This window comes from Vicugna pacos, chromosome 1 (assembly GCF_048564905.1).
Source record: "Vicugna pacos chromosome 1, VicPac4, whole genome shotgun sequence".
NCBI lineage: Eukaryota > Metazoa > Chordata > Mammalia > Artiodactyla > Camelidae > Vicugna > Vicugna pacos.
In genome coordinates, this window is record NC_132987.1 from 123,114,773 (window position 1) to 123,137,296 (window position 22,524).

At 55.1% G+C, this 22,524-nt stretch overlaps 3 protein-coding genes across 4 annotated transcripts in view; 1 reads left to right on the plus strand and 2 right to left on the minus strand.

The window, feature by feature from the left end:
- Positions 1-22,524, minus strand: part of TSPEAR (thrombospondin type laminin G domain and EAR repeats) — a 124,242-nt gene that overhangs the window by 41,608 nt on the left and 60,110 nt on the right. The window lies entirely within an intron of this gene.
- On the plus strand, positions 5,833-20,807 carry LOC116281925 (uncharacterized). Its single transcript, XM_072942030.1, has 3 exons — positions 5,833-6,287; positions 6,348-6,465; positions 19,524-20,807. Exons 1-3 carry the CDS (start codon positions 5,893-5,895, stop codon positions 20,367-20,369), a joined length of 1,359 nt encoding a protein of 452 aa, XP_072798131.1. The 5' UTR covers positions 5,833-5,892; the 3' UTR covers positions 20,370-20,807.
- LOC140698814 (uncharacterized) lies at positions 11,777-12,850 on the minus strand. The gene has a single exon (XM_072970206.1). The coding sequence runs from the start codon at positions 12,789-12,791 to the stop codon at positions 12,096-12,098; it is 696 nt and encodes a 231-aa protein (XP_072826307.1). The 5' UTR covers positions 12,792-12,850; the 3' UTR covers positions 11,777-12,095.

Below are 22,524 nucleotides of genomic sequence, written 5' to 3' on the forward strand. Positions count from 1 at the left end.
TAAAAGAACAGTCCAGTTTGGGCCCAAGAAGAGGCAGGTGGACCGTGATGGGGAGATCCGAGAGCTCAGAGACCCACAGGTAAGCAGGCTGACACGTGGTCCAGGCACCGTGCAGATCAGTGGATGGTGATGGGAGAAATGGGCTTTGGTGGGGAGAAATGCCAGGCTGAATTCCTCCCTGAGCAGGACACGTGTCATCACCCCCAGGCGGCGTGGAAGGTGAAAATTCCAAGTTAGAGGGAGGACTAGGGGCTGTCTTTATGGCCTGGGGTTAAGGAAGACTTCTCAGCTGGGACACACCATCAGAAAGAAGCTGGCACATTTGCTCACATCAAAACAAGAATTTCCACTCCAGAAAGGACACCGTGGGCTGTGCTGTGGTCGCAGGACAGAGCAGGAAAGGGGTCTGCATTCCACAAACTGACAAGGGGTTGACACCCAGAACAGCGGTAAGGAGAAACTGAGGACGATCCTTACCCTCAAAGCAGGCGACCTAAGAGAGGAGCAAGCCAGATGCGGCCAGAGCCAAGGCTAACACAGCAGAGAAATACACAGTAAAACAGCGACGAGCTATCCCTTCTCGCCCCTTCCACTGGTTAAAAAGGAAAAAGAAAATAAAAAAGCAACGGTGGAGCGTGCACGGGAAACCGACCCCTGCCTCCCTCGTGCTCGGACTGCCTACCTTCACTTGTTTTAAAGGCAATCAGGGGTGTGGAGTTAGGCTGGGCCGCTGGGCTTTGACCGGGCCCGGGGCTCTCTGGGCTGGAGCTGGGCAGTCCACGGGATAGCCACAGCCCGGAAGCCAAAGACCACGTGAGACCGGGCCACGGAGGCCGCGGGGGAGGCACGGAATGTCACACCCCAGCAACAACCAGCAAACGTAACGGTGCTCCCAGGCCGCTCACACACATGGATGCTTTGAAGTCTGCACGCGTCTATCGCCCCCGGTGTCCTCCAAAGTCTGCTTTGGCCCCTGGGAGTCAAGGGTTCTCAAAATGTGTGCCATTTCCAAAGGGCCAAGCAGAGAGGACGGAGAGGACAGTGAGGACCGTGGCCTTGGCGCCCAGCTGCCCCGGGCCCCGCCGGGTCCCCCAGCCCCTGCACCTGCCCCCTTGGAGGCGCCGTCTCTCCATCAGCAGTAGGAGATGGACCCCCTTCCTTGTGGGGGTGCGGGAGGGACTGGGAATGCTGTGGGGCAGACAGAAGGTGCTCCCCAAGGCAGATTGCATCGCACCTCGGTTGAAGACGGACTCCCCGGACCTGACACGTGGTCAGCCCTGTGCTGGGCCACTTTTTAGATCAGTGTTTGACCTCCCACCTGAGTTCGTCGGAGGATGTGTGTTTACACAAGAAGGCAGATGCCGGGGTGGCCAAGTAGGTCTCTTAAGTAAGAGCCCTGCGGCTCGAGAACACCTGGCGTTAAGCTCACTTTACATGGGCAGGCAGCATCCGGGATGCCCCCATCAGCGGGCGCAGCGGAGGCCCCGTGCAGCGCGGGAGCGGATCCGCCTCCCGGCCCCACGCCGGCTGCTCCAAACCCGAACCTTCCTGTCTCACTTTTCTTGAATGTTGTCTGTTGGGTCCAGCAACCGCCCGGCCTTGCCGGGCGTGTGGACATTCAGGAGATGAGAGACAGCACTCCTGTCATGGCGGGGCTGGCATGGGGACAAGGGGATTTGGACAGGATGCTCTGCTGCCTGCAGGGTCCCACCCAGGGAAGTCATCTCCACTGATCCCAAATGCCTCCTCCCAGTCTTCTGCCAGGAGCAGATGTGGGCGAGGTGAGGATGGAGGGGCAGCCCCCGCCCCAGGGGACCTTTGTGATAAAACACTTCTGCCAGGTGTGATTAGCCTGCAGACAGCCAGCCTCCCCTCATCTTACATCCTCCTGGCGAGTGAAGACATGAACAGAGTCTGATGACTCAGCCGCCATGGCCTTAGGCTGCAGGAGGTGGAAGTCCAAACACTCAGAGGCTCGGCTGCCTTCAAACCCAGCTACGTGCACGTCTTCCTGACGCTGTGACCCTTCAGGCTTGTGTATGAATCAGGAGTCATGGGATCGGAGCGAAAGGGGCCGTGGAGAAGGGCCCATTCAAAGCCTCCAGTCATAGACCAGGACGGTCGGCACAGAGAGGACTTGTAGGTGCAACTAAAAGGGCAGGAAGGGGTGGATACTAAGGGCTCCCAAGGAAAAGAAAAAAGGTCCTGAATCAACCATCCATCTAAGCTCCGACTGCAGAACTTTGCAGAAGGAGAGCAAAGGAAACCCACAGAGAGCAGACGGGAGGACGTGGGGGCCATTGAAACAAAAGCTGGTTCTTTGAGAAGATCAATAAAATTGATGACCTTCTAGGCAGACTGGCCAGGGAGAAAAACAAGAAGAAACAAGTTACCAACGTCAAGGACAGAAAAATGGGACATCACTGAACATTTTTCAGAAATTAAAAGGATAACGAGGGGCTCTACAAACATCACCACACCCGTGCATTCACGACCTTAGATGGAACGGGCCTCCTCCCTGATGGGCGCAAACTGGGATCCAGCAGGACCCCAGGGGGCCTTCCCAGGACAGCCGCCCCCCCCCACCCCTCCCTGTCCTCCTCCTGCCTCTTGTTAGTAGAAGAACTTCAGCCTCCCGGGCTTCCCTGAGTTCTAAAGAATAAAGTTAATCAGAGAAGTGAGAAAATGCAAAAGCAAGAAAAACCATCAAGCACGACAAAATAACAGTTTAGCCGTTTAACAAAGTCAAGGACTTTCCAGGGGTAGAGAGAATATTCTGAGCCGTGTCCTCCTTCGGGCTGTTTTGCAGCTACTGAAGCCCCTGCCAGGTGGAGGAAGCTGACTGCACGCTGCCCCCCGGCACGCAGACCCCAGACCAGCTGGACCCAGAAGGGGGATGATGCTGACTCCTGAGGACCTCACCACCCGCCAGTCAGAAGGATGTCCACGAGCTGATCATGCACCATAGCCGCCCCACCCCACCCCCACCCTGTCTTTAAAAACCTCCCCCTGAAAGCCTTCGGGAGTTCGGGCCTTTTGAGCACTAGCTGCCCATTCTCCTCGCTGGGCGCCTGCAGTAAACACTGTGCTTTCCTCCACCACCACCTGGGATCGGTAGGTTGGCTTCACTGCACGGGGGCAAGCGGACCCGAGTTTGGTAACAAAACTAGAGAAACTCACAGAAGAGGAAACAGATTGGAATGTCCTATGTGTCTCAAAGAAAACTCCAGTTTCTTAGAAATTTCTACCAAACATTTAAAGAAGAAAAATGCCCACTCTGTGTCAACTCTTACAGAAACTGGGAAAGAAGCTTGTCAGCTTCTTTGATGAGGACAATGTTATCCAAAACCAAAGACATCACAGGGAAAGGGGCCTGCAGACCAGTGTCCTCGTGAAGCCAGACGTGACAATCCCGAACAGGACGTCAGCCAGTCACACCCAGCAACACGGGAGGCAGACAGCACATCACAGCCGGGTGGGGTTTATCCAGCACCTCAAGACCAAATCGACACTCAGGAATCAGTCAGTGTGGGTACCAGCTTCCCAATTTCCTGTGAATCTATAACTGCTTCCAAAAAAAGTTTTAAAAACTCAGTTAACGTAATTCACCATATTAACAGACTTACGAAGAAAACTGTATAATCATCTCAGTAGATGCGTAAAAAGCATTTCATGAAATCCAACAACCATTTGTGGTAAAGTCTCCAGTGACAGAAGGCGAGGAGCCTGAGAAGGCTGATCTAGGACGCCGCAGTGAGCATGAGCCTCAGCAGTGAACACTGAGGTGCCCCCGCGTTCAGGCATGTGCTGGTTTCTGTGTGTCCCTCCTTGCTCTGCCCGCCACACGGCCTGGGGGAGCGACACTCGCCAGCAGCGAGCACGCCCGGCTCCAGGTCTGGTTTCTAGAGACCATCACCCACTACAAGGGAGCAGGGCTCCCTGGAGAAGGGGTTGATTCCAGGGCTGCCGGACGGGTCCAAGAGCCAAACGGCCTAGATGTCAAAGGTGGGTCATCGTCCCAAAGCTGGAACAATTTGAACAAGAAAATAAATAATGATAACACTGCAGTAGAACGCAATGAAATAAATATGCTTTAGTCCACGTTGAAACAAACAGCAGAGCAAACAAGTAAGTAGAGGAGGAGGGGCAGCTCTTCCTCAGAGAAGAACCGTAACTAACAAGCGGAGGTGGAACGTGGCGCAGAGACGCGCCACCCGCACGCCAGCCGCCACTGCTGGAGGCACCGCCCCCGAGGGGCCTGACACCTCAGGGCAAGCGTTCCAGCAGAACCAGGATACTTGCAAAGTCTCAGAGAATCCCCCAAAACTTATTAATTTGGCGGAGAAATCGTCACATCCTCAGCGACAAGACAGGTCAGCACCGTGGACCCCTGCGTCACCGGGCGCAGTACTTGTGGGTTCTTCCCCCGGGTACGAACGGCCCGAGTCCCATCGTGAGAAACGTCAGGCAAACCCAGGCGGAGGGGCGGTGTGCAACACACCGCGTCAGCGCCCTGCAGAAGCGTCCCGGCCACAGAAGCCCCGGAAGCTGTGAGCAGCTGTCCCAGACCAGAGCTGATGGGGGGGTCTGACGGGTGTCCCTGGCGGAACAGAGGGTGGACACGCGGGGGAAGCGGTGAAGCGGGCAGCAGCCTGTCCTTAGTGAGCAGCAACACCCCGACGCTGATTTCTAAGACCTGGTCGTCGATCTGGGTCACGGGAGATGCTAACGCTGGACAAGGCTGGGGCCGGGGCACGCGTGATTTCTCTGTGCCCTTTGTGTAATTATTCCATAAAAGAAACAAACAAAAAAATCATCCCACGAGCTCAAGCCGTTCTGGACCCGCGAAAGTCACGTGTCTGCTCCAAACCTGTCAGGGCACTTGCTTCCCGCACCCTGCCCTTCACCGCTGTCCCAGAGAAAGGAGAAGGGACACCTGCTCAACTCTCCTTCCATCCCAGGTTCCGTCCCCGTGTCAGCCTCAGAGCAAGGGCAGCACAGGTTAGGGGATGAATCATGTCCCCAAAGGCTACTTCAGCTCCAACCCCCAGTACCTGTGCGTTTAGCCTCACTTGGAAATACTGTCTTTGCAGATGTAGCCAAGGTAAAATGAGGTCACTGGGGTGGTCCCTAATCCATGCTGACTGGTGTGCATATAAAAAGGGGACATTGGACAGATGCACACACACACACGGAGAACAACACCCTGTGAAGGCGAAGGCAGAGACTAGGGTGATGCATCTAAAGGCCAGGGAAATGAAAGGTTGCCAGCAGAGCCACAGGAGCTGCAGGACAGTCTGCAACGCCTCCCTCAGCCAGGAGGAACCAGCCGGCCCACACCTTGCCCTTGGGCGTCTGACCTCCAGACTGGGAGAGACACGTTTCTGCTGTGGGAGCTGGTCCCCTGCGGCGCGGTGCCTGCTGCCCTGGGACGCTGATCCAGCTCCGCGTCCAGAGCGTGACTCAGCTCATCTTTCTTTACAACCAAATAAACCTCCACTCTGCCACAGAGGCACGCGACCTTGTGCTGCCGGGGCACCCCCGGCCGCGCTCACCCCGCCCTGGGGCCGGGATCCAGCCCCGGTTGTGCGCTCCGCCTCGGCCCCGTGACACGGGCTAAAACAACACGGTAACTGACACTCCGCTCCAGGCTTGCTTTAGGACTGAAAACAAGTGAAGCCGCCCCAAGCCAATTTTAGGAGCTTTGGGAGCTGAGCAACTCCTGGAACGAAAACAGCTCCTGCTTGTTCTCTGCACCTGCTCTCGACATCAGCCAGGAAGACAGGGGCGAGGCTTCCCGGGGAAAACACGCTCACCCGGGAGGGAAAAAAAGCCCAAAGCCTGAGCACCTCACCCACACACTCACCCTCCTCCAGCCCCACCGCCCCCGCCATGGCCGCGCCCGCCCTGTCCACCTGCTCCGGCGACCTGAGCTACGGCAGCCGGGTCTGCCTGGCCGGTCCCTGTGACTCCTGCACCGGCTCCTCCTGGCAGGTGGACGACTGCCCAGAGAGCTGCTGCGAGCCCCCCTGCTGCACCCCGGCCCCCTGCCTGAGCCTCCTCTGCGCCCCAGCGAGCTGTGAGCCCTGCCCCTGCCCATCTGCCTGCACCAGCTCCTGCACGGCCTTGTGCTGCCCGCAGCCTAGCTGCCAGCCCTCCTGCTGCGCCTCCTCCCCCTGCCAGCAGGACTGCTGTGAGCCTGTGTGCTGCAGGCCTGTGTGCTGCAGGCCCGTGTGCTGCAGGCCCGTGTGCTGCAGGCCTGTCTGCTGCAGGCCCGTGTGCTGCAGGCCCGTGTGCTGCAGGCCTGTCTGCTGCAGGCCCGTGTGCTGCACGCCTGTCTGCTGCAGGCCCGTGTGCTGCAGGCCCGTGTGCTGTGAGCCCACCCCCTGCCCCTCGTCCTGCTGCAGACCCTCCTCCTGCGTGTCCCTGCTCTGCCGCCCCAGGTGCTCCCACCCCACCTGCTGCGTCCCCGACTCAGCCTAGAAGTCCTGCTGCTGACCGGGCCCGTCCCCCCTGGGCCAGCCGGGCTCAGATCCCACCCTGACTTGGTCCCCAGCTTCTCCCTAGTCGGGTCCTGACCTGTGTCAAGCGGCTGACCCACTCAGCACAGGGTCAAGTCTGACAGCCACATCCTGGTTTGCTCCAACTCTCAGGCCATTTCCGTGTCTGCAGTCCAGTCCTTCTCTGAGCTGGAAGGGGTGGAAAAACTCCAAGACCATCTAAATGCTGTGGCTCGGGGGGGGGCTCCCAGGAAGCTCCCCTGGCCACAGCCCCCTGCCAGTTCTGCCTCTTGCGAGGATGAGCTCAGCCTCCCTCTGTGGTGTCCGTCCCTCAGCTCAGTGACTCTGGACTCTTAAGCAAACCGCCCATAAACGCCTGGCCCTGCGCGCAGTACGATGTCCGTGTGTTCGTGCGATTATTCCTCAGCTTAACCTCACATCCCCTTTCCCTCCACACACACGCCTCTGCCCTCCTGCAGGGCCCTGTGCTGTCTCCTGGGCTGGGTCCCGACAAGGGTGCCGAGGGTGGGGTTGGCTTTGCAGCCCGGGGTCACTTGGGCCCTCTCGGGAGCACCCTTCCCCCTCCTGCGTGTCATTCACTGAGTAGCTATTTTCCTTGTTTTGACTCTGTAGCCTCCTCCCCACAGACATTTCCCACGGGGCCTGTGCACACAGGGCACCGCTGAACCTCAGGTGGAACTGGGCTTGGCGATGTCTCTCCTGGAGCCCAGAGCCCAAAAAAGCTACACTGAGGTTCCTCATGTCCCGCCAGGAGCCACTGCTAGGGCTCCTGTTTGGAGAATGTTGGCTGCGTGGGCCAGTCCCCGGGGCAATGGGCGTGTCTCAGGCGGGGCCTGAACTTAGCTGGAGTGTTTCCCAGAGTGGAAGGAGGCAGACTCAGCTTCAGAGTCAGGGTAGGTCTTGAGAAGTCAAAGTGGGGAGTCAGAGGTTGGACTGGAAGAGACAGAGCGCCCAGACAGGCAGGCAGCCTTCACTTCAGGCCGTCATGCACCTGACTCATCCTCCCCCCGTAAGTCATTAGAAAGTGGGACAAAAGATATGAAACACTTGTTTTCAGACATTGGCCGACTGATGGTGCGGAGCTTGGGACACAAAGAGGGGAGCCCTGAGATTGCCCCGCTCACTGGCCGAGAGTCTCCCAGACGCAGCACAAGGGGTGGTGGGCACACGTGATATGCATGGTGGCTTTGCTGAGCTGAAGGGCCTAGAATGAGTTCAAGGAGGCTGAGGCAGCTGGGCTGGTAGGGCAGACGCAGGAGAGGAGGGAGAGGTGCAGAGAAAAGCTCCCCGGGGTCCCCTTGAGTTCTTTGCTGAATATGAAGCCCTGCATTCGAAGCTCAGAACCATGGGGCTGTCAAAAACAACTGCGCGTCACTAAGGTGAACGGTCGCTAGAGCTTACGTGAGGCAGGGGACAGCAGAGTTCCGAACTCCAGAGTGGAGAGAACTCGCGGGCACCAGAGACACTCAGCACAGACCCAGAGGCGTCACTGCTTAGAAACCCGCCTAGGAGCACGGCTTCCCTGGGTCCGCCCTGACAAAGCTCGGCAGTGAGCATGGAGGCCAGGGGAGCGTCGGGCCGGCCACAGCGTAACTGCCGGACGGACTCGGGTCCAGCATTCCTCAGAGGGAGGAGACCAGCTGTCGCACCCACTGCCATATTATTTCATTAACGCCCAGCCTTCCATGAAAGATTACTAGGTGCGTGAAGAAGAGGAGATGTTACCCACGGCCAAGAGACAAGACAGTCGGTGGAAATAGACCCAGAAGTGAGAGTGGGTGGAATTAACAGACAAGGCAGTTAAAACAACCACTATAAGTATGTTCAGGGATTTAGAGGAAAATAGGAACATGATGAGTGAGGAGAGGAGTGGAAGCTATGAAGACAGCTCAGTGGAACTCCAAAGAGGAAAAGCGCAGCGCCAGCAACACAAAAATAAAACGATGAGCTTAAAGGGAGATTAGACACTGTGGATAAAGGGTCAGTGACCCTGAAGACATCGCCACAGAAGTTATGCAAACCGAAGGACACAATGAAAAAACAAAAATAAAAGACTTACAGAGCTTTAGTGAGGTGGGTCTAACATGCATGTAATTACAGTACCTGGGGGGGGGAATGTGGAGTCGGGAAGAGCAGAAAGGATTTTAGGAGATAATGGCCAAATATTTCCTGAATTTAATGAAATTATTAAGCATATAGAAAATTTGAAAACCACTAGAAACTAATCTGATCTACTTGGCATTCATACAACATGCCATCCCAACAGCAGAATGCACATCTTTTCAAGTGCATATGGAACATTCACCAAGATAAGTCCCATGCTGGCCAAAACAGGTCTCAGTATAGTTAATACGACTGAAATCATACAGAGAAGGTTATTTGACCACAAAAGAATCAGAAACTGTCAACAGAAAGATATCTAGAAAAATTTCCAATATTAAGAAATTAAACATCACACTTCAGAATAATCCATGAGTCAAAGAAGAAATCAGGATAAAAATTAGGAAATATTTTGAATAAAATAAAAGTGAGCCTTGTGGGATGCAGCTAACATAGTGAATAGAGGGAAGTGCGTAGCTTTAATAACTTAGAGAAGAAGGAAGAACTAAAACCAAAGCTTCTACCTTAAGAAGCAATAAAGAACTTTGGACACAGGTTAAACCCAAAAGTAAGCAGAGGGAAGGAAGTAATCCAGAAGTGCAGAAATCCACCAAACAGGAAACGGGCAAGCGAGAGGGAAGATGAATGAAACCGAGTTTAGTTGTTTGAAAAGATCAGCAAAGCTGGCTTCACCTCGAAGGAAAAAGGGAGAGAAGAAACAAGCTGCCAACGTCAGGAATGACTTTCTTAAAGGCGGATCGGCACAGAGGCTGCAGACGTTCAAATAACGAAGTGGGAAGGCAGACAACGTTGTGCTGACGCGCTCGACAACTTAGATGCCTTAGAGGAGACAGACAAGCAGCTGGGGAGATGTAAACTACAAAAGTAACACAAGGAGCCCCCTATCAATTGAAGATACTAAATTCACAATTAAAAGTCTCCCACGAAGAACACGCTGAGTCCAACAGCTTCACTGTTGAAAGTCCTCAGGGACAGACAGAAAAAGCTGATAGAATCCATAGGCGGAGTATCGAGGTTAGAGGATCCAGAACCCAATTCTCTTTCTACACGGTAGCGGGGAATGGCTGGAAAAGCAGTAAACATACCGCTAACTAAAGCATTAAAAATGAAACAACAGCGAAACTTAACGTATGTGCAAGGTCCAGGCACTAAAAATGACGAATGTTGCTGGGGAGAAAAGCGGTCCTGGTGGCTGCAGACTTGACTCGACAGGCTTGATGTTGTTAAAATGTCAGTCCTTCCGGTTTATCTACAGGCTTGATGCAACTACAACAAAACCCAGCAGACCTTTCTGTAGAAACCAGTGAGCTGATTTTAAAATAGGTTCTACTCCCCTGAAGCAAACAAACGAACAAACAAACAAATGCAAAATGTATTCTAAAATCTATAGGGAAATGTAAAGGATCTAAATTAGCCAACCAATTTTGAAAAAGAAAAACAGAATTGGAAGACTTAACATTGCCTGATTTCAACACCTAATTAAAGCTAAATTAATCAGACAGTGTGTAACTGGTGTAAATAACAAACACAAAAAAGGGGGCAGAACAGAAGGTCCAGAAGTAGGTCCACGTGTACACATGGTCAGTAGACTTCTTGGCAAGGGAAGTTCAGCAGAACGACTCACAGAACATTCAGACGTTAACTTGGAATGGATCACAGAACCAACATGAACGTTACAGCCGGGGCGTATTTAGATGGAAGCAGAGGACAAAGTCCGTATGACCTTGGACTTAGGTAAAGATTTCTTAGAACCACTGAAGAAAAAGTGATAACACGGATCTGATCAAAATGAAAGATGTCAGCTCTCCGAAAAGCACTGTTAGGAAAATGAAAAGGCCGCTGACGGGGAGATTTGTGACACCTGCTCCTGACAAGTTGCTGACGTCCCGAACACATGAAGACTGCTTGCGGCTTAACGAGAAGAACACAATCTGTTTCAGAGCGACGGGCAGAGGTTTTGAACAGGCACATCACTGAAGAAGAGACACAAAAGGCAGGGAAACCGACCCTGCCCTCAGTCACCAGGAAAACGCGAACATCACGAAACAGGACGCACACCTTGTGGCCCAGCAGCCCTGCCCCTGGTGTCTACCCCGGGGTCACATGTCCTATGCCGGGTGCAGTGTTTGTCGTGGCTTTATCTGTAGTCACCAACACCCAAACACACTGCAAGGGTGCACGGCTGAGCTGTGTCCACGCGATACAGCACCGCTCAGCAGCTAAGAAGGCATCAGCTACTGATACAGACAATGAACGAGACCCACGAACAAAGCCAGAGCGGCGGGACCCCTTCCCGGGATGCCGAGCAGCGGCTGCCAGATCCGCGGACAGAGGGCGGTGACGGGACTGGACACAGGGAAGCCCTGGATGGAGGCCGCAGCATGGAGACCTGTTTCAACACCCATCACACTGTACAATTCCACTGGGAGTACATCATACCCTGACAAAGCTGATTTTAAACAGAAGTGGTGGGTGAGACATGGGTCTGAGGGTGGAGGGACAAATGTGAGCAGGGACCAATGCGGACGGGGCACGTGGCATGTGTGGGAGGTGGCTGGGGCCACGGGGGACGAGGCTGAGCCTCCCCAGAGAGAAAGGGGCTCCCTTTTCCCGGACACAGGCCTCTGGAGAGTGAGGGGCCCACAGCGGGGAAGGCAGTGCCTGGTCCCTGGCACGGGCTCGAGGGGGGCTGAGTGTGTCTGATCTTCTACAGGCTGGGGACAGCGTCCACTTTCTGCAACACTCCCGGCCCCTGCACAAGGGTGACGTCTTGGGGTATTTCTGCCCTTGTTAAAACGAGCTATCACTTCGTCCCAGGGCCGTCCTCACCTCAGGGTGGGCTGCTGTGGGGCCCTTCAGTGCACAGAGGCCTGATGTGGGGGCTGGCAGGTCACAGGGAGGCCCTGCAGCTGAGACCCCCATGTCCTTCACACCCCCAGCCAGATCGAGCCCTCCCAGATGGGAGCCTCAGGGCACTGCCCGGGTCACTGGGTCCTGCAGGCCCTGCAGCTGCTCCTTAATGTTTCGTTCACACATCTCAGATGCTCACTCCCAGAATTATCTGTGGCTGGAGGAGCCCACCCCAGCTCAAAACCATGTGTTTCTCCCCAGGAACACCACCACAAGGAAGCAAATCAGGTGAAGTGAGTTTATTCCTCCATGTGCCTGAGGAGGTGCTGACAGGCTGGAAGTCGAGGCCAAGAGACCCAGGCAGAGAAAGGGGGAGGGGGGACAGGTGACCCAGAGGCGATGAAGGCACCTCCTGGGAGGCAGGAGCCCCGAGACACAGAGAGGTCTGGGGGTCCTGGGAGCAGGGGTCAGGTCAGGACAGTGGAGACATAGCAGGACTCTGTCCTGAGTAGGGACAGTCACCAACGCAGGTCAGGACTGGGGAGGCTGTGGACCTAGAGCCCGGCTGGCCCTGGGGGTCGGGCCTGGTCAGCAGCAGAACTTCTAGGCTGAGTCAGGGACGCAGCAGGTGGGGTGGGAGCACCTGGGGCGGCAGAGCAGGGACACGCAGGAGGCCGGGCGGCAGCAGCTGGGCTGGCAGGAGGGGGCAGGGGCACAGCAGGCGGGTCTGCACACGGGGCGGCAGAGCAGGGACACGCAGGAGGCCGGGGGGCAGCAGCTGGGCTGGCAGGAGGGGGCGGGGGCACAGCAGGCGGGTCTGCACACGGGGCGGCAGAGCAGGGACACGGAGGAGGAGGGTCTGCAGCAGGATGAGGGGCAGAGGGTGGGCTCACAGCACACGGGCCTGCAGCAGACAGGTGTGTAGCAGACAGGCCTGCAGCAGACAGGTGTGCAGCACACAGGCCTGCAGCACACGGGCCTGCAGCACACGGGCTCACAGCAGTCCTGCTGGCAGGGGGAGGAGGTGCAGCAGGAGGGCTGGCAGCTAGACTGCAGGCAGCACAAGGCCGTGCAGGAGCTGGTGCAGGCTGATGGGCAGGGGCAGGGCTCACAGCTCGCTGGGGCGCAGAGGAGGCTCAGGCACGGGGCTGGGGCACAGCAGGGGGGCTCACAGCAGCTCTCTGGGCAGTCGTCCACCTGCCAGGAGGAGCCGGTGCAGGAGTCACAGGGACTGGGCAGGCAGACCCGGCTGCTGTAGCTCAGGTCGCTGGAGCAGGTGGACAGGGCGGGCGTGGCCATGGTGGGGGTGGTGGGGCTGGAGGAGGGTGAGTGTGTGAGTGAGAGTGTGTGAGTGTGAATGTGTGAGGTGTTCAGGCTGTCGGCTTTTATACCCCTCCTCTGTGTTGTGTGTTGTGTGTTGTGTGTTTTCACAGCAGAGGCTCCCACACCCTCCCTTCCTTGTTGGTGTTTGGAACCCAGAGAGCTCTCATTAGTGCCAGTTTTTGTTTATTTCTGAAATGTTGCTCAGCTTATAACACTACTGAGTGCATTTCGAGGTCTGTTGATGCAGCCTATGCGACTTTCGGTCCAGAACATAACACCGAGGTGGAAAGGGAACGTGTCTGCAACAGTGTGTCCTAAGTCCATCTGGCCTGGCCGGGGCCTGGGACCGCCGTGCACACACCCGGGGGCCTCCCCACCTGGGCGACCCCGGCGTCACAGTGCCGGGCTGGGGAAGCCCTGTCAAGGAGGGTGCGAGGCCAAACTTTCCTAATGTGATTCCTCAGCTCCCTCTGGTGCAGGGAGCTTCCTTGACGGCGTGGTGCAGGTGGTGAACAGGGGAAGGTGGGACAGCGGGACGGCAGCAGCGCTGTTCCCCTGGGTGGGCAGCACACGCCCCGCCTTCATCCACCCCCTCGGTGAGGCGCAGGTCCGCATCTGTCCGCTGGCCCCCACCGCCGTGCACACTTACTCCAAACCTGCAAAACCGTGCGTGTGAACCAGAGCGCCCTTCCCCTCCCTGCAGAAGCACAGCCACCTCACAAAGCCTCCACAGAGAACCAAAGATTGTTTTATGTTTCCTGTTTGTTTTCTTGATTGTTAATTGAACGTGTCCTCGGGTCACCCCAGCCAGAACCCCCCAAATCCTCCAAGCTTCTCCCTTCCTCCTCAAAAAAATATCCAAGTGGCCATTGAAATGTGGATCTTCTCTGGTCCTTTACTTGCCAAATGTGAATTCAGTCACTGCGCCACAAATCCTGCCTGTGACACATGCCAGCCTTGGGAGTGCAAATTCGACAGGTGGAGCCCGAGCTGCCAGCCTGGGAGAGGCGGGCTCTTGTTTGTTTGCTTTGTTTTTTAATCTTTGGTTTTATGGGGGGGGGCGCGTAATTAGGTGTCTTTCTTTCTTTCTTTGTCTATTTATTTATTTATTTTAATGGAGGTTCTGGGAATTGAACCCAGGACCTCGTGCATGCTAAGCACGTGCTCTACCACTGAGCCACACCCTCCCTGCAAGGCAGGCTCTTGGTACCCGTGATGTGTGTGGTGGCCAGGCATAGCCTCACGTGCATTGGTCCCAGAAGAGCGCCTTGTCGCCCCAGTGGGAGGATTCAGGGAGGGAGGTGGTGTGTGTAACACTCTCGCTCAATCTGGGGGCTCAAATTCTCACCCTTCCTGGCACTTCTGTGTTTCCAACAGTGGGGCTCTGCCCAGGCCTCTCAACTTCTAGGAAATCTATGAAAGGCAAGCCAGGGTTCTAGGATTTCAGTCAAATTGTGAGCTGAGTTGTCTGTCTTTATATTTTGAGTTATAAAAGTAAGGCACCTTTGAGCCTGGCTTCTTGTGCTCAGCTCCTGGCCCCTCTGGAAATACAGGAAGGGACTGCATAGACTAGGAGTGCATGGGGGAGACAGAGAGGATGAAGACGGGGGAGGGGAGGAAAGGGGGATGACTGTGGCCATCTACGACAAGGTAGCTTGAGTCAGATATACTCCTGCTAAGAATAACTTGGAAAGACGGATAAAATACAAACATCTGCTTAAATCTTTGGAAAGCTACTGGACAAAACTGAGAATTGGGGGCAAACATTCTGGAGACGGGGGAACTTCAGAGCAGTGAGCCAGCATTCTCCGATGGCTTTTCCCTTAAGTGCAGCTGATGAATCTTGGCATCGGGTGCGAGGAGGAGAAAAGTGGCAGAAGGCCGCAGCTAGGATACCGAGAAGCCAGCAGACCTTCTGGGGTCTCATGGGGCTGGAGAAAAGTATGTGGGACTTTGTGACTGTGGCGGCAGCGAGGACTCAAGGGGACAAGACTCCAGACAAACAAGAGGCACCAAGATCTCCAGAGTCGGAGGCTGAACCCTGGAGGCGTTTGCCAGGTTTTCACGCTCTGCAGGGCAAGTACTAAGAAGGCCAGCAGGAAGCCATTAAAAAGCCAAGCAGAGTTTTCCAATCTCATTGCCAAGTAGATAAAAGCCAGAGTAGAGACAGGCCAAGGAGGACTAGCTCTCCTCCTCCTCCTCCTCCAGACATGGACCCGAGCTTACAGGGACCGCCTCTCAGCCTGACATCAATAAAAATCTTCTGCCCCCACTCAAGCCATCTGCCGGAGGATGAGGTGAATCTCTCAGAAGAAGAGAAACTCATTCAGAGCACCTACAATTTTTCATACACAATGTCAAACATTCAACCAAGGATGACAGCCATGCCAAGGAATAGTGCCAAGAGACAAAATAGACAATAGAAATGAACCCAGAGGTGACACCGCATGAGAGGAGACACAGATTTTAAATAATTGTGAAGAATATGCTCAAGAAAACAGATGTAATGACGGAGAGCTTTGTCGAAAACTGAAATGTAGAAAAAAGGAGCAAGTAGAAATTCTAGACTGAAAAAAGTAATCATGGTACTTATGAATGGATAGACGGATTTAAAGTAGAATGGACAGCCAGAGAGGGGATTCGTGGTGGAAGATGTGAAGCATCCAGGATGAAGCTGGAGAGGAAAAAGGAGGGGAAATAATTGAATAAATGTGGTAGAATATGGTGAAGAAATTTCGCTTTTTTCCCAGTGGAGTCCCACATGGGAGGAAAGAGAAAGAATGGGGGAATGTTTGAAGAGATAATGGTAAAGAATCTTCCAAAACAAAGACTCAAGCTACAAATCCAAGGAGTAATTTAAACCTTAAGAGAATAAATATTAATGAAGCAACACCTAAGTGCATCATAATGGAACTGATAAAAGCCAGAGATAAAGACTAATTGTTGAAAACAGAGGAAAAATAGGCATTAACTTCAAAGTTGCAGCAATAAGATTTATAGTAGATTTCCCAACAGAAGTGATGAAAATGAGGAGGTAATGGAATGGCATCTTGAAGAATCTGAAAGATAATAACTGCAAACCTGGAATTCGAGCCCACCAAGAATACTGTTCAAAGGTGAAGATGGAGCAAAACATTGCTAGACAAAAACCGAGCAACTTCAACACCAGAAGACCCACTTTAAATTAACATTAAAGGGAAGTCTCCAGACAGGATGACTGAAAGACAGAAAGCAGGAGAAGCTGAAAAGAGAAATAAGAAGGAAAATAGAAGTGAAAGTTGACCTACGTGCACACTCACAATGTTATGACGCCGTATATTACATTCACAGTCCTAGGGCGTCTAAGCTACAGGGAGAAATAAAATGCACGATGACATTGACAGGTGAGAGGGATCAATGGAGCTGGAGTGCTCTGAGATCTCAGCATTGCTCTGGAAGTGCAGGGGTGCTGGCACGGGCTTGAGTAACCCAAGAAAGCATGCTGTAATCTCCAGGGCAACCTCTGAAAGAACAGTAGAAGCCTGGTGTGAGTAATGATGACTAGGAAAGGGGAAGTGAATAATAAAAGTGCTTGATTAATCCGAAGTAGTCAGGAAAAATGTGTAAAAGGAACATATAACAGTTGGGACAAATAGAAAACATATAATCAGATAGTAGATATAAAGCCAATTATCAATAATTAAATTAAAGGTGACATATTAAATATTTCAATTTACATATAGAGATTGTTAGTCTGGATTTTAAAAGAGGAGAAGAAAATCTGTGTGTTGCTTACAAAAGCTACATCCTAAATATAAGGGCCCAGAAAGGCTGGAAGTCAAAGGATGGAAAAGGCTACATGATGCAACACTAACCAAAAAAGCTGGCCTGGCTCATTAACACCAGATAATGGAGATTCTGCAGTAGGAAGTGTTATTTGAGATGAAGAAAGACGTTTCATGAAACTAAAAGGTCAACCCCCCTAGAGAGCTATAATCATTTTAAACATGTAGGTACCTAATAACATAGCTTAAAACACAGAAATCAAAAATCAACAGAACTGAATGTGGAAATAGGGAAAGGTAAAAAAATATCATATTTGGGGATACCTGTCTCAATAATTGATAGGAATGGAGACAAAAATAATCTCAAAATGGGAAAGGCTATTAGAAGTTTGGAGTAAAACACTGAAGCCATAAAAATAAGATTGGAAAATTTCATCACATGAAAACTTTAAAGTCACATGGGATAAAACACCATAAGCAGTCAAAGGACGAACGACAATGTGAGAAACAATTTGTCACACAGGTCACAGCGAAAGAGCCAGTCACAGCGAAAAGAGCCAGTCACACCCAACCACCTCCCACCAGTGGCGAACAAACACTGACAACAGGACAGAAAGTGAGCTAAGGACGCAGCCAGCCAGCCAACTGAGAAAAGACTGTGAATGTTTCGTAAACACAAACATACGCTCAACTCCCCTCAAAATGAGAGAAAACAGATTTAACAGCCAAGTGATTCCATTTTTCACGTTTCAAACTGGAAAAGACAAAAACCGCTGACGCCGAGGTCATGGCTTGGGCAGGGAGCGGGCAGGGCAGCGCGGCGGGCCCCCAGCCGGGATGCGGCAGCTCCCGCAGCTCCGGGGCCGGCTTGCCGCTACGCGCCGAGGTGGGAAGCCCGTGCCTTCGGCCCAGTCCCCGAGCGGCGGTCCTGCAGGTGTTCCTGAACAGGCGTGAGGCCTGTGCAGAAGCACCACAGCATGAGCTCGTTCAAAGCTCCATGACACAGACCACGGGAAACAGATGCCGGGGCCCACCCCCGCCTCCCGGTGTCTGCGGGCAGCGTGGCCCCGGCCCCTCGAGTGTGGTCAGGACCTGTGACACACTTACAGGCACAAAGGATACAGTGAAGGTGACGGGACGTGCATGATCACACGCGTGTGATTATGTTACGCAAGATGGTAGCCCCGGTGCAGGGAGGAGAGCCTGCTCTCCTGTCCTGCTGTGAGCTGCCCGTGAGAGGCAAGTAAGTGAGGGTGGCCTCCACTGACAGCCAGCAAAAGCCGAGCCCTCTCTCCCACCACCGGCAGGAGCTGCATCCTGACAAGGCCCACCTGAGCTTGGCAGGGACCCCTCCCCGGGCTGCACCTTCAGATGAGACCCCGGGTCACAGCCCCGTGGGAGCCCAGCTCAGCTGTGCCTGGGCGCCCCCCGCCCCCGCGCAGGCTGCGAGGCGACACGCGTGCCCCGTTTTAAGCCGGGGGCTTGTGGTGCTTTGTTTCACAGCAGAAGGAAGTGGACGCACAGGCCAACGTGGGATTCCAGGCAGCGGCGGACAGGAGGGGGAATCCTTTACACATTCCCAGGGAAGGAGCTCCCCACTGGGCTGCGTTTAAAAACACAGTGTGTAGAATGTGATGTAGTTTGCATTTTAAAAACTTACACACACAAAGACATTACGTGTACATAGACGTACCAACAGAGAGAGGGAACAGGAACTAGACTTGTAGATCCACAGGTCAATGGGAAGTGACTGAGAGGTAGGTGAGTCAGGCAGAGAGAGAGGCGAGGGGAGGGGGAGGCCGGCCCCGGCATCCGAGGGCTCCTTATGTGTGAACTCGCCCGCTCACTCACATCTGTTTGCGGCCCCAGATCAGCACGCGCCCTGCTCGCGGGGTCAGGGTGGACGTGCGCAGCCGTCCGCACGAGCACTGAGCCTGGCTGATGAGAATGCAGTGAGCAGAGGCCCGCAGAAACCCAGCCCTGTATCTCCTTGGGAGCGATGCTTCACTGTTCACAGCATTTACTATCCAGTGTCTGTGCGACTTTGTACAACACAATCCTGTGGGTCACGGGAATGCGCTGCCCGTGCGCACGTGCGTACATGGTCAGAGACCGCGGCTAAGTGGGTGAGTGGCTGCTTCCTGACAGGAGGCTGGGTCCCGGGGGACGAGGCTGAGGGAGACGCCATCCACAGCTTCGTCCCATGGCTTCCTGTGGGCTGTGCGACCCTGCGGGCAGTCTGTGTCCTGTGGGGAGGCGGGTGGGGTATCCGGCCAGCAGGGTGCTGGGAAAGGCCGACAGGGGCTGCCTTGGAGGAGGAGCCGGGCCATCCAAACACAGGGGGCTGCGCGAGAGGGAGACGTGGGGGCTGTGACCCACTCCGAGTCCAGCATGGGTGCTCCGTGTGGCCCACGCATGGGAACCACGGCCCAGGAGGCTGGCGTTGTTTGCAGCGCACGCGATTTTGCCCTAAATACATGGTCCTGTGGCCTTCCAAGTGCATGGACAGGGGGACAGTGGACACACAGGCAGGAAGCAGAGAGCAGTCCTTTGATGGCCCTGGGACGCCACTGAGTGACCTGACTGCGGGTCCTCCTCACAGGGGGCAGCATCCCTGCGCCCCACGGGATGGGGTGTTTGACGAGAGGGGAACTTCCTAATGCCGCCTGCCGGCGAGGTGAGTGATGGCCCGGGGCCGCCCTGGCAGGTGACAGGACGATGCCCAGCACACCCAAGGGGGTCCGAGGCACCGCCCACCCCGACACCCACCCTCCCCTGCTCCGAGAACCAGGGCTGGAATCACGCCAACCTCCTCCCGCTCCCCTGGGGACACAATGGGACAGACTCCTGAGCCAGACGCTCCCAGGAAGTTTACGAGGTACACACGCCACAGGCCAACAAACGTCCCTATGCCAGCTTGCGAACCGGAACTGGAAGCTTGTAGGGCCTGGAAACACAAGCTGCGAGGGGTATAAAAGCCAACAGCACACAGCACCTTACACACTCACTCAGACACACACTCTCACTCACACACTCACCCTCCTACAGCCCCACCGCCCCCACCATGGCCGCGCCTGCCCTGTCTGTCTGTTCCAGCGACCTGAGCTACGGCAGCCGGGTCTGCCTGGCCGGTCCCTGTGACTCCTGCACCGGCTCCTCCTGGCAGGTGGACGACTGTCCAGAGAGCTGCTGCGAGCCCCCGTGCTGTGAGCCCCGCTGCTGTGAGCCCCACTGCTGCGCCCCGGCCCCTTGCCTGAGCCTCCTCTGCGCCCCAGCGAGCTGTGAGCCCTGCCCCTGCCCATCTGCCTGCACCAGCTCCTGCACGGCCTTGTGCTGCCCGCAGCCTAGCTGCCAGCCCTCCTGCTGCACCTCCTCCCCCTGCCAGCAGGACTGCTGTGCGCCCCTCTGCTGCAGGCCCGTGTGCTGCAGGCCCGTGTGCTGCAGGCCCGTGTGCTGCAGGCCCGTCTGCTGCACGCCTGTCTGCTGCAGGCCCGTGTGCTGCAGGCCCGTGTGCTGTGAGCCCACCCCCTGCCCCTCGTCCTGCTGCAGACCCTCCTCCTCTGTGTCCCTGCTCTGCCGCCCCGTGTGCAGACCCGCCTGCTGTGCCCCCGCCTCCTCCTGCCAGCCCAGCTGCTGCCGCCCAGCCTCCTGCGTGTCCCTGCTCTGCCGCCCCGTGTGCAGACCCGCCTGCTGTGCCCCCGCCCCCTCCTGCCAGCCCAGCTGCTGCCGCCCGGCCTCCTGCGTGTCCCTGCTCTGCCGCCCCAGGTGCTCCCACACCGCCTGCTACTGAGTGATCTTCAGGTCACCCCAAAGCTGGAGAGGTCACTACCATCTGCACCCCTGGATCCTTACTCAGGGCCAGGACAGCTGTGGAGCACTCCCCTGCAGTGGACACTATGTCACCTGGCCACTCACTGTGCATTTCTTGTCCTGGGAATAGCACACTAACTTCTTCAAGCATTGACACCCCCCAGCCCCGGTCACATGCCGCCCCCCTGGCCTGGGTTGGCACTGACCCCAGGGAGGCAGCCAGCCCCCCTCAGGCTGGGACCCTGGTGTGGAGTAAAGGACAAGAAGTCATATACTGGGAAGTGGTTTGTCTTCGCGGCCCCTAGACCCTGGCGTGGCCCTGGCTCCTCCACTGGTTCCTAGCTGCTTTCTTAATTTTTTTTTCCTTCCTCTGTGAGCTGTCAGTCCTTTCCAATAAATTCTCTCCTGATCCATTAAACCAGAGTTCGTTTCTGCTGTTTACAGCAAAGACCCCTGCCTGACCCTCCCCCAGGTAAGAGTGGGCCTGGGTCACTGCCAAGGGCCCTGGAGTTCCTGCCCCTTCAGTGGTGTCCAGGAGCTGCTCCACCACTCTGGATGTGTGTATGTCCAAGGGGAGCACATGTTTTCATGGATGCAAAGGCTGAGTGGCCTAACAGTGGTGCTGCCCTGGGAAGGAGCTGCCCTACAGGGGTGACCCCCAAACCCCGATGGTCTCCAGTTCCCCCACTCCAGAAGGATGAAGACCCTGGCCCCATGCAGGAAAGAGCAAGGCTGGCCTGGGACGGCCACCCTCGGGCATCTGGGAACGTGCACTTGGGGAGGGTCCCGCTGTGGAGTGACAGGGGCCTCACGGGTCTAAACTGTCTGCACACACAGTATGGACAGCTGCGCTCCCTCTGGGAGTCTGGAACTTGGGGGCGGGCCAGGCGGAGGGCGCCCACGTGACCAGCCCCCAATAAAACCCTGGGTGCTGATCTCCCACGAGCTCCCTGCTGGTGGGTCAGTGCTTCCTTGTGACTCCCCGGGGTGGGGGGTGGGGCTCAGGAAGCCTGTGCCCCGTGTCCCCTGGCTTCTCCCCACGCGACTCTCCCTGTGCTGACTTACTCTCTGGGCTGAGTAGTGGGAGACACAGTGAATTACCAAGACTGGAGGAGGCCCCAGGGACCCCACTACCAATCAGATTGGCTGAAGTGCTCAAGTCCGACCACGACAAGCACGGCCCGGAGCGCAGGAAACAAGACCCGCTCAGATGCAGGCGCGATTTCCGGTTTTCAGAGCAGGTGGGTTACACCTGGGAACGCGGCACCTGTGCCCACCCTCCCCCGGCGGCCTCCAGGGCAGGGTCCTCCTGTCTGCACATGAACCCACACCGGCCATCTCACAGCAGCATTAAAAATGACCTAAGCGCCCCTCAGTAGGAGAATGGACAATTGAACCACAGCCTATACCCGCAAGGAAGGTGCGTTTAAACGGCTGAACCAGAGAAACACACCCATGGACGCACCTCAAAAGCATAGCGTGGAGTGAAAAAAAAATCTTGATGCAGATTGATACATACGCAGTAATACACATATACAGGCCAAAACATACAGCGATCCTTTGTCTTCACGGCTGTGAACACCTCTGTTAAACTCCAAAACATCTGCAACACCAGCCTCGGAATGGTGGCTACCCCGACGGAGGGCGGAGGATGGGACGGGGGCACACGGGGACCTCGGCGGCACCTGTGACATTCCGCACATGTGGCAAAACGCTGAGATTCGTTTACACCGATTTGTAGATGCATGAGTACTTATTACGCTATTTTCTAAACTTTCTGAAATGTTTTATAATTTAAAAAACTATCTAAAGGTGGAAAAGATGTTACCCAGACCACGTTCCTGAGCCAGGTTCCGTAAGATAGACTTGTGAAAACGCAAAGATGCTTCCTTTGGAAAATTTAAAGGTGGCCTCTCTAGTTGAAGACACGGAAACCCAAGTACAAACTCTTTGGAAATAAATGAAGAAAGTATTTCAGCTCCGAATGCGTGTGCAGTTTGCGTAAAGCAGCATTCAGGGAGTCAGTCAGCTCCTTAAAGACATACGGTAAAAAAGGAATCAAGGGTAAAAGTAAGTAAAATTTTAATTCAGAAAGTGAGGAAAACTTCTGAAAGAAAGTGAAAGAAATAAATGAA